Below are 12,620 nucleotides of genomic sequence, written 5' to 3' on the forward strand. Positions count from 1 at the left end.
CTCCAGGGCGGAGCAGGAGGCGCAGGAACCCTCCAGGGCGGAGCAGAAGGCGCAGGAGCCCTCCAGGGCGGAGCAGGAGGCGCAGGAGCCCTCCAGGGCGAATCAGGAGGCGCAGGAGCCCTCCAGGGCGGAACAGGAGGCGCAGGAGCCCTCCAGGGCAGAACAGGAGGCGCAGGAGCCCTCCAGGGCGGAGCAGGAGGCGCAGGAGCCCTCCAGGGCGAATCAGGAGGCGCAGGAGCCCTCCAGGGCGGAACAGGAGGCGCAGGAGCCCTCCAGGGCAGAACAGGAGGCGCAGGGGCCCTCCAGGGCGGAACAGGAGGCGTAGAAGCCCTCCAGGGCGGAACAGGAGGCCGCATTATGGACTGGGACCTGGGGAGAACAGAGATAGAGGAGGCAGACAGAGCAAGGAGAGAAGTAGAGAGTTCATGGGAGAACGTGGCCTCCATAGCCGTGACCAGGCAGACGAGAACTTCAGGAACGACTTTCGTGGCAGTTCCTGGGCAGACAGAGACTTCTGGAACGGCCCCAGACGCCAAGACAGAGATGACAGGGAACCTAGGCGGTGCAGGCAGAGCAGGGAGTCTTGGCGGGGCAGACAGAGCAAGGGACCTTGGCGGAGCAGACAGAGCAAGGGACCTTGGCGGAGCAGACAGAGCAAGGAGTCTTGGCGGAACAGGCAGAGCAAGGAACCTTGGCGGAGCAGGTAGAGCAAGGAGTCCTGGCGGAGCAGATATAGCAGGGAACCCTGGCGGTGCTGGCAGAGCAGGGAGCACTGGCGGTGCTGGCAGAGCAGGGAGCACAGGCGATGCGGGCAGAGCGTGAAGCCTTGGCTGAGCGGGCAGAGCGTGAAGCCTTGGCGGAGCGGGCAGAGCGTGAAGCCTTGGCGGAGCGGGCAGAGCGTGAAGTTCCGCTATGTACGCCACCTCCGAAAGAGGTATAGGCGCAGCGGACATGCCTGTAGATGAGGTCTCCAGAACAAACTTGTGGGCAGACTCATGGGCCGAAGAGGCAACTGGGGCGCAGTGTGCAGCCCACACACTCAAAATGGCGATTGCCATAGCAGGTAGCGCAGTTGGCAGAGGAATGCCCTCCGGGTCAGTGGGCGTGAGGCTTGGGAGCGTTGGCTCTGCGTGACGTGGGAGCGTTGGCTCTGCATGGCTTGGGAGCGTTGGCTCTGCATGGCTTGGGAGCGTTGGCTCTGCATGGCTTGGGAGCGTTGGCTCTGCGTGGCTTGGGAGTGAAGGCTCTGCGTGGCTTGGGAGCGAAGGCTCTGGCAGATCAGACGAAACATGTCCCGGCTCTGGATGTTCGGGCGAGACGTGACTTGGCCTGGAAGGAACTGCTGTGACTTGATTGGGCGTGACAGGAATAGCAGTGACTTGACTTGGGATGACAGGAACAGCTGTGACTTGGCTTGGCGTGAGAGGAACAACTGTAACTTGACTCGGCGTAACAGGAGCAGCTGTGACTTGACTTGGCGTGACAGGAGCAGCTGTGACTTGATTTGGCGTGACAGGAGCAGCTGTGACTTGACATGGCTTTGAGGGAGTGGTTGTGACTTGAGTTGGCTCTGCTGGGACAGCGGCGGCTGGACATGATTCAGGAGGTACTGCTGTGTCTTGATGTGACTCTGTAAGCACTGTGGTAACTTGCTTATATTCTGGAAGTGTTGGGGTGTCTTGCCTTGACTCAGGATGTGCTGCTTGACTTGGCTCAGGAAGTGCTGCTTGATTTGGTTCAGGAAGTGCTGCTTGATTTGGTTCAGGAAGTGCTGTTTGACTTGACTCAGGAAGTGCTGCTTGACTTGGCTCAGGAGGAACAACTGCTGTAACTTGACTTGACTTGACAGGAGCATTAGCTGTAACTTGACTTGACCTTGCAGAGGCAGCAGCCACGATGTGACTTGACTTGACAAGAACAGGAGCTGTGTCGTGACTTGACTGTACAGGAGCAGCAGACATGGCGTTAACAGGCGATGGTTTGGTTGACGTGGCGTTAGCAGATGCTGGCTCGGCTGATGTGGTGTTAGCAGGCGCTGGCTTGGCTGATGTGGCGTGAGCAGGCGCTGGCTTGGCTGACGTAGCATTAGCAGGCGTTGGCATCAGGATTATGGCTTGACGTGGTAGCTCTGGTGTGGCGGCCATCTTTGCAGCAGGCTCTGGCGTGGCGGCCATCTTTGCAGCAGGCTCTGGCGTGGCAGCCATTTTTGCAGCAGGCTCTGGCGTGGTGGCCATCTTGACCAGGAACTCAGGAACGGGAGCCATCTTGTGAACGGGCTTTGGGACGGTGGCCTTCTTGTGAACAGACTCGGGAAGGGCGGCCATCTTGGGAATTGGCTCAGGAACAGCAGCCATCTTGTGATCAGGTTCGGGGATGGCGGCCATCTTGTGAACAGGCTTGGGGGTGGCAGCCATCTTGTGAACAGGCTTGGGGATGGCGGCCATCTTGTGATCGGGCCTTGGGGTGGCAGCCATCTTGCGAGAGAAGTCAGACGTGGTAGATTTCTGGTGAGCTGAGTCCAATTGGGTGACCATCTTGAACGCGGACTCAGGAAGAATAGTCATTCCGAAAGCAGATTCTGGAAAGGCAGCCATTTTGTGAGCAGGTTCAGGAAAGGTAGCCATCTTGTGAACAGGTTCATGAAAGGTAGCCATCTTGTGAACAGGCTTTGGGTTGGTGGCCATCTTGTGCTGTAGCTCTAGGCTGGCAGACATCTTGTGCTGAGGCTCTGGGCTAGCAGACATCTTGTGCTGTGGCTTTAAGCTGGCAGACATCTTGTGCTGAGGCTCTGGGCTAGCAGACATCTTGTGCTGTGGCTTTAAGCTGGCAGACATCTTATGCTGAGGCTCTGGGCTAGCAGACATTTTGCACTGTGGCACATCTAAATCACCCACAGTTACCGGAGTATTGCAAAACAACAAGACAAAATTGATGAACTGTGCGAGAGTCCAACTGGGGTCTTCATCAGGCAAATTAAAACTGATCTCTGGATCAAGTCCACTCCAGAAGCATTCTTTCAACATGGTCTCATCACAAGGTGCCAAAAAACAATATGTAAGAAACTCCTCCACATAATGCTCGATGGGACGGCCATTTTGAAAGATGGAGCAAAGCAGACTTACGGGGTTGGACAAACTTCCTGCTGAATCCATTCTTGGTGGGTTGTACTGCTGGTGGGTAAAGCCGCTGGATCCGGGGTATGGCGAAGTATTCTGTCGCAAACGGGACGACCAAGAGTGAGGATCCAAATGCAAGGCTTTATTAAGCAGATCGTAGTCAGACAGACAGGGTCGAAAACACCAGCAAACATGAACAGCGAAGACAATCCAATAGCGTAATCCAATAAACAAGCGTGGGTCAAAATCCAAGTGGGCAGTCCAAATGAAACAATGAAATGAAAACAAGAAACTAGAAAACTAAGACTAAGACTGGGAAAACAAAAACAGAACTATGGCTAGGGAACAACAAGGAGACTAGGAAACCTGAGAGCAAAGGAAAACGCTTGGTAGAGTCCGCTGGAGCAAAACAATACTTCGCGATGTGTGTGTGTGATGAGCTGGCTTTTATGTCTGATAAACAGGAAGTAACCATAGAGGCAGCAGAGGGAGCAGCAACAGTCAGTGGGGGTAAGGGCTCCCTCTGCTGGCCTGGCGTGACAACTCTCTTACACATCTCTCTTTTTTCTCTCTCGTTTTTCATCTTTCTGTCACTTCCTCTCTGAATCATATACTCATGGTCACTATGACCATAGATGTCAGCTGGCAGGAGTTATTGCCGCTGTCAGTACAGGTTACCCATATAACTTTGCCACTGTGTGTGTCTTTCCCAGCTTGAGTGTATGTGTATGTGAATGGTGTGTCAGAGTGAAAAATGTAGTTTAATTACATTAGTGGACACTATCTAGTCAAAACTCAACAGGAAGTGTGTTAAATGACCATCATTAGACATTTATCACTCTTTTTGTGTGTATTAATATGACTACCATTAGCTAGGCTTCGCCTTTTGACAGCTCTCATTTGCAGTCTGTTTAATCTGTCAGCATTTATGGCCTCAAGTAATTATTTCTAATCTTCTAATCTAGTTTATTAGGACATTTCTATTAGGAATGAAAAGTGACAGATCATTAATACATACGCTAAATATACTGCTAATTGACTGAGAGCAGTGGTGTGTGTGACAGATGAACATGATCTTAACAGCATGTGGAATTGGTTACACCTCCTGTTCACAGGCCAACGAGAAATGGTGGTTTCATAACACGAGGAGAAAAATGTGGGAATAAAGACCATACATTGATAGTGTATCTCACTTTTTTGCTGTAAACTTGTGCTAGCAATTGTTATACTACAATACCTGGCTGCAAAATACATCTTTCTCTATTGACAGCTACAGTTAAGGTCAAAAGTTTACACCCCCTTTCAGAATCTGCAAAATGTTCATTATTTTACCAAAATAAGAGGAATCATACAAACTGCATGTTCTTGTTTATTTATTACTGACCTGAATAAGATATTTTACATAAAAGATGTTAACATATAGTCCACAAGAAAAAAATAATAGTTACATTTATAAAAATGGCCAGTTCAAAAGTAATGTAAATAAAGTAAATAAATGTACCATAACAGATCTTTACAGCAGTACTTAAATATTCAGAATTAACAGTATAAATAAATGCTATATTAGAGAACTTAACATGAAGTAAACAATATAAAAATAATATAGATACAAACGAATTGACGTTCTATTCAATGAATGCACTACCGCAATTTGCGTAGCTCACGTGCCTAGCGCAAGTGTCTAACAGGGCATGTAAAAAAGCCCAGACATGTTCCCTGAGGTCTGTTTCAAGTCTACGTAAAGCCTAATATATAATATGACATTAAATACTTAAACAAACAAATAACATTGGAGAATCTTAACATTTTGTCCACAGGATAACATGCTAGTATGATAACGTAAACATTATCTTTCTCATTAACTTATCACGCAAGAAAATATGTAAATGCACTTACAAGTCATTGCACGCACACATATATCCACACAATCCTTAAACGGTGCACTTCTAACTACTTTAACTTATCAACTATTGACTATAAACACGTCCACACATCCATCCTCCATCCAGTCTTGTTTACCACAGCACGGAAAGTTTTTGGAACAGTCCTTCTGTAACCTTCTGTAATAGTTGAATATATCTCAAAATCATACAGTCATTGTTGAAAAGGGTTCAAATACACAAAAATGCTGGAAAACCAAAGAATTTGTGGGACCTGAGGGAATTTTTCTGAAGAACAGCAGACAGTTTAACTGTTCAGGAAAGACAAGGGACTCATGAACAACTATCACTAAACAAACAAATACAGCTGTTGGTTATTCAGGTAACAACACAGTATTAAGAATTAAAGGGATGTAAACTTTTGAACGGGGTCATTTTTATAAATTTAACTATTATTTTCTGTGGTGGGCTATATGTAAACCTGTTTTATGTGAAATATGTTATTCAGGTCAGAGCTAAATAAAAAAATAACATGCATTTTGTATGATCCCTCCTACTTCGGTAAAATAATTAACATTTTGCAGAATCTGAAAGGGGGGTGTAAACATTTGACCTCAACTGTATTCAAAAGCAGGTTTTTATTTCAGTGTTGTTTTCGTCAACGGTGACGATGACGAAATCATTTCGTTGACGCCACTTTTTTTCATGACGATAACGAGACGATGACGAGATAAAAATGGCTCTTTGATGACTAAAACATGACGAGACGTGTGTGAGTTTTCGTTGACGAGACGAGAATAGACGAAAATGTTAGTGGGTGGTCCGTCAGACGTTTAAAATGCATGACATTTCTGCTTATTGTGCATGCCAATTAAAACCTAAAAAGTATCTGCCGCTATGGCAAGCCGTTTAGCATTAAATACTCTTTGCCATACTAGTATGGCAAGCCGTTTTAGCATTCTATCCTTGTTTGGTTACGCCAACCATCTGGCGTGCAATGCACAACTTGCTCAACACGTCACATTGTTGTCACTCAGACAGACAGACGATTAACCATGATGGCGGCAGTTTGCACACAGGGTGGTCGCAAACGGCGAGAGGACCTATGGGTGTATTTCAAATATATGTCTATTATGTCTAAAACCATTCCTTCATTATTGTAATTATTGGTGAAAACAGTCGATCCGGAAGCTCACAATGTGTTGAACTATAGATCTGCTATTTTCACAATTTATAAGTGACACTACCCAACAGCAAAATACTTACTGACCTACATTAATTTGTTAAAAGACTACTTTTTCCCATTTTTTTTTGACTAAAACTAGACTAAAACCTTTTTGACTTTTCGTCGACTAAAATTGGACTAAAACTATCACATATAGAAGTGACTAAAATTTGACTAAAACTAATAAGCATTTTAGTCCAAAAGACTAAAACTAAGACTAAATCTAAGATGGTTGTCAAAAACAACACTGGTTTATTCTGCCATTGAGATGAATAGAAATCCGACTGGACTGCTTTCTCTTGAGTCTGTCATGGTTATTTATTTCCACTCTGTCCTCAGGAGTGGCAGGACTACCGGCTAACATGGAGCCCAGATGAGTTTGATGGCATGAAGAAGGTCCGTCTTCCCTCCAAACATATTTGGTTACCTGATGTTGTTCTTTACAACAAGTAAGTCTCAAAGATGTCTCTTGTGTATTTCCTTATCTTGTCAGTCTATCACTGTCTTTATCATATCTGATCCTTTCTTTCCATCACCTCATTCCTTTGTCATTGTAGGGTAGATAACATCCCTTCTTATCAGTCTTTGTCTCTTTAGCAGTGTTCCCGTGTCACATTACATGACCTCACTGTAAATAAAGCATGTTCGGCCTCTCTCACTGTCATGTCACGCAGTGGAAGATGTTTTAAATTCAAGCTAATTAACGCCAGCCTCCCTCCTGTGTTTGTCTTTATGTATCATTGATAAACGTTGTACAGAGACGCCCACAAACAGGCCCCAAATGCTAAAGTTTGAAAAATTTTCTCAGAGGATTCAAGTTCAATTTTTGACTATTGTTATGATATTTTCTGGATTATGTACCTAGCAAAAGTGATGTGCCTCAATGCCAAATGCCTGAACTAAACAGTTACATAAGGCACTTACATTTGATGTGAACAAGGTCAGGCAGTCAATATTGAAATACACTGTGTTAAAAGTGGTTATACTTTTAATACAGTCTATTTTAATATTGACTGTCTGACCTTGACCTTGAAGATGTAATCATTGTATGTAGGGATGCACATTGTGTTGGCATGTGAATTGTGTACTAAAATTGGTTAGTTATTTTGTATGGATAACGTTGCTTAAAGGGGTAGTTCACCCAAAAAATGAAAATTCTGCCATTATTTACTCACCCTCATGTTGTTCCAAACCCGTAAGACCTTTTTTCATCTTCAGAACACAAATTAAGATATTTTTCATGAAATCTGAGAGCTTTCTGACCCTGCATAGACATGCGTTGACAGATTCAAGGCCTAAAAAGGTAGTAAGGAAATTGCCAAAATAGTACATGTGACATCAGTGGTTCAACCGTAATGTTATGAGCTCAACTGTATCAGTCTTCAACCCAGATACGCTGTACCTTATTTGCAAGCAGAGGAACTGACATGGAAGAGAAGAAATTGTAGCAATCTTTATCTACAAATTACAATACAAAGTAATTTGTAATTTGTAGTAATACATAACCAATGTAGGGTGAATGTAAACAGTTGGGAGAATATTGGACGTTTATCAGTATATTGCATCCATACATTCGGTTTTAAAGGGACAGCAGCCTAATTAAGTTGCTATTGTCTGTGGCATTGATGTTAATCAATAAAAGCAAAAAAGAAAGAGAGAGAATCACTCACTGCTCTTGACTGAATCACTTTAGTAGCCCTAATAAAGATTAATCTAGATTGCAATATTAGCCTATATAACCATTGGTATTTTATTGAAAAGAAGGCTGTGTTCTTGTTTCTTTATGAGAAGTGCTTTCATAAAATTTTAATACATCTGTGTCTATCTTGATAAAACCTTAATATCAAACCTTTACAATGAGTTTGTTACTTTTAGAGAAATTTTTAATAAAGGCATTACATTGTAACTAAACCCATTAGATTTTAGCCGACTAAATCTATTGTAGATTTAGTCAACTAAAATCTTATATTTAGTCAACTGAAACTAGACTAAAACTAAAACAATTCAGATGACTAAGATATGACTGAAACTAAATGGCATTTAGTCAAAAGACTATGACTAAGTCTAAATCAAATTTTGCTGTCAAAATGAACACTTGTTTCTGATGACAATGCACAATTGTATTAAATCGCAGAAGTGAGCCACTATTGATGGCATATGAATTGGTCAAAATGTGTCATCTCACTTGCTTTCCTGACAAGCATGACGGCAAGCAGAGAGAATTTATATCTAATTTCTGCTCACCTTCAGCAGAAATTGACTCCCACGTTTTTTTGAACCTTTGCATTACATTTGTGACAAATAGATGCATCCAAAAAAGACAAATCCAATTTTTCAAAATCACACAAAAGTACAATAGTAAGGCAAGCAAGCAACAGTATCTATTCATTTTGCTGTATTCCCCTGCATAGACATTTCCTATCAAAAGGGGTAAATAGCTACAACTCTGATGATGCAAACCGTGGTTAAGAACCAAAAACATAGTATGAACCCAGTATAGCAGGGGGATGGGGGATCAATCAAACCCAGGTTCTGATCAGGTAATTGAACCAAGTGTGAAAGCACATGTTCTGTCATCACCCTCATGTCCAAAACTGTAAGACCTTTGTTCCTTATTAAAACACAAATTAAGATATTTTTTTATGAAATCCGAGAGCTTTCTGACCCTGCATAGGGAGCAACGCAACTGACACGTTCAAGGTCCAGAAAGGTAGTAAGGACATCGTTAAAATAGTCAATGTGTGGAATCAATGGTTCAACCGTAATTTTATGAAGCTACACGAATACTTTTTTGTGCAAAGAAAACAAAAATAACGACTTTATTCAAAATTCTCTTCCATGCCTGTCTCTGCCGCACATTCACGAGAGTACCACAACATTGACAACTGACACTAAGAGAAGAAATTGTTGAATAAAGTCATTATTTTTGTTTTCTGTGTGCACAAAAAGTATTCTCGTAGCTTTAAAAAATTACGGTTGAACCACTGATGTCACATGGACTATTTTTAAGATGTCCTTACTACCCTTCTGGGCCTTGAACATCGTTGTGTTGTCATCTATGCAAATATCTTAATTTGTGTTCTGAAGATGAGCAAAGGCCTTACAGGTTTGGAACGAAATGAGGGTGAGTAATTAAAGGGTTAGTTCACCCAAAAATAAAAATAATCCCACCATGTACTCACCCTCTAGGCATCCTAGGTGTACTACTTCCTTCTTTCAGATTAATCTGTTCGGAGTTATTAAAATTATTCTGGCATTTCCAAGCTTTAGAACTGCATGGGCAGGTGTCACTTCATCAGTCCAAAACAAGTCCAATAAAGTGCACCCGTCCATAATAAAAAGTGCCTCAAACTGCTCCGGGGGGTGAATAAAGGCCTCCTGTAGCAGAGGCGGACAGAGTACACAGCTTCATTACTTGAGTAAAAGTACAGATACCCCTTGCTAAAGTTTACTCAAGTACAAGTAAAAGTACTACAGTCAGATGTCTACTTAAGTAAAAGTACTGAAGTACTTGTTTTTAAAAGTACTTGAGTATCAAGAGTATTTTTTTTTTTAAATATTGCATTACTACTGCTTACATTTATGTACAGAAACGTCCTACATGGAGTTATGAAAAATGTTAATGTTAATACCTTGGAGTTTTAATGGATTTTTTGCACCCACATTTGAACCTGACTGTGTTAAACACAGCGCATACTCAAGAACATCAAAGCAAATGCTCAGCTTACATTAATGTGTAATATCAGAAAAGAAAATTCAGCTAACAATTGTGTGTACATGTGAGCTTCTCTGTTTTTTCATCAATCAAATTAATAAACCTAAACCAGCAAAGAAGGCAATATAGCAATGTTCTGACACAACTCTGAACTGAGGCCACGGGTTGGCATATTCCCGGGATGGACCTGCTGTGTCTTCATCCATTGTTTGGTCCATGGTTTCGTCTCTCATCTAAATCATTATCTGACTATGGAGTTGACTTTGGCGGAAAGCTGAAGGTGATTGCTGATAGGCTGTCCCAATCAGTGGCGCCTGCACAATCCAATCACGTTTGAGAGGGAAACAACAAATTGAGGGTTTCCGGGATTTTTCTTTTTTCCTTTTTTTTTTTAGAAGAAGTAATGGGTACTCACGGTTATGGATAGAAATGTAGTGGAGTAAAGAGTACAATATTTGCCTCTCAAATGTACTTGAGTAAAGCCATGAGTACTCCCCAAAAATGATACTTGAGTAAAGTACAGATCCCTCAAAATTGTACTTAAGTACTGTACTCAAGTAAATGTACTCCGTTACTGTCCGGCTCTGTCCTGTAGTAAATCGATGCATTTTTGTAAGAAAAATAAAATGTAATAATCACTTTAATCTAGCTTGCACCAACTGCTTTTACACGGAAACAGCTCTGGGCAGATGGCGTAGACGCAGAAGTGAGGATTTAATTTGAGAAAATTGTTGGTGGATTTCGATATAAGCCTTTGCTACAATAAGAAAACTTTGCTTCCTATGCTCCTGTAAACAAACGTTGGTTTGTGCGAGACTCACCAGCGTATGCGTCCTACGTCATCTGCGTCCTACGTCATCTGCCCAAAGGGTCTTCTTTGTTCAAGCTGTTGGCGCAATCTAGATTAAAGTGATTATTACGTTTTAAATATGGATAATTTTCTTACAAAAATGCATTGATTCGCTACATGAGGCCTTTATTCACCCCCCGGAGCCATGTAAGGCACTTTTTATTATGGATGGATGCACTTTATTGGACTTGTTTTGGACTGATGAAGAGAAACGCCAACCCCTGCAATTCTAAAGCTTGGAAATGCCAGGATAATTTTTAATATAACTATAATAATAGAATGTAAAACTCAATTCATCTCAAAGAAGGAAGTCATATACACCTAGGATGCCTAAAGAGTGAGTAAATGATGGGCTAATTTTAATTTTTGGGTGAACTAACCCTTTAATGACAGAATTTTCAATTTTGGATACTGGATAAAATATCCCTTTCAGATATAAACCATCTCACAACCTCTCTGTCTCCTTTCCCAGTGCTGACGGCATGTATGAGGTCTCTTTCTACTCCAATGCTGTCGTCTCCTATGATGGAAGTGTCTTCTGGTTGCCACCAGCGATCTATAAGAGTGCCTGTAAAATTGAGGTGAAGCACTTCCCCTTCGACCAGCAGAACTGCACCCTGAGCTTCCGCTCTTGGACTTACGACCGCACAGAAGTGGACCTGGTTCTGCGTGCAGACGTGGCTAGCATGGACGATTTCACACCCAGCGGTGAGTGGGACATCATCGCTCTGCCTGGGCGTCGAAACGAGAACCCCTCAGACCCAACCTACGTAGACATCACCTATGACTTCATCATCCGGCGCAAACCTCTCTTCTACACCATCAACCTCATCATTCCTTGCGTCCTCATCACCTCGCTGGCCATCCTGGTCTTCTACCTTCCGTCAGACTGCGGAGAGAAGATGACGCTCTGTATCTCAGTGCTACTGGCCCTCACTGTGTTCCTGCTGCTGATCTCCAAAATCGTGCCACCCACGTCTCTCGACGTCCCTCTGGTTGGGAAGTATCTGATGTTCACCATGGTGTTGGTCACGTTCTCTATTGTGACAAGCGTGTGCGTTCTGAACGTGCATCACCGGTCACCCACCACACACACCATGCCTCCATGGGTGAAGTTGGTGTTCCTCAACAAGTTACCTGCCTTGCTCTTCATGCGGCAGCCACGCAACAGCAGCGAGCGGCAGCGTTTGCGCCAACGCAGGCGTGCCAACGAACAGCAGGAAGGTGGGCGAGCGGGTCTAGCTGCTGGGCTCATGGCGGGACTGGGCCTGGGTGGCTCTTCATCAGGGAGCAAAGAGAACAATGAGGCGTGTACATGCTATGTGAACCGGGCCTCAGTTAAACAGTTTGGGGCAGAGTTAAGTGGAGGGAGTGGTGGAGGGGGGTCGACAGATGGACTAAACGGGATAAGGGAAGGGGGGAGAGAGGCCAGGGAAGGAGGTTCAAATCCATTGCAGAGCTCTGCTCTACCTCGGGGGAAGCAGCAGCCCCCTACGGTCCTCACCCAGGCTTTGCTGGCCCAGGCCTGTCCAGGGTTCGAGGAGGCCGTAGACGGAGTCCGCTTCATCGCAAACCACATGAAGAGCGAGGACGACGACCGTAGTGTGAGTCATTCTGTTTCATAATCACATATCTGAATGTGCGGATGAGTGTTTTCACAATAGCAAGCTGTCATTCATAGCTATCATAGTATAAATAATACTTCCTGTTCATTGTTGTCTCTTAAATGATAGAGTAGTGCCACTGACAACCAGCTTGATGACTTAGACTTAGATGACTTTGATATTTATGAGAAATATGTATGAACTGGCATGAGATTGCGTATTTTACGAGT

At 43.7% G+C, this 12,620-nt stretch overlaps 1 protein-coding gene across 1 annotated transcript; it reads left to right on the forward strand.

Annotated features, from left to right (window-relative positions):
- Nucleotides 1–3,021: 3,021 nt before the first annotated feature.
- Nucleotides 3,022–12,411, forward strand: LOC141302368 (neuronal acetylcholine receptor subunit beta-2-like). Its single transcript, XM_073832413.1, has 3 exons — nucleotides 3,022–3,037; nucleotides 6,526–6,670; nucleotides 11,259–12,411. The coding sequence occupies exons 1-3, from the start codon at nucleotides 3,022–3,024 to the stop codon at nucleotides 12,409–12,411; spliced, it is 1,314 nt and encodes a 437-aa protein (XP_073688514.1).
- Nucleotides 12,412–12,620: the final 209 nt, after the last annotated feature.

Source organism: Garra rufa, unplaced genomic scaffold (assembly GCF_049309525.1).
Source record: "Garra rufa unplaced genomic scaffold, GarRuf1.0 hap1_unplaced_001, whole genome shotgun sequence".
Lineage (NCBI taxonomy): Eukaryota > Metazoa > Chordata > Actinopteri > Cypriniformes > Cyprinidae > Garra > Garra rufa.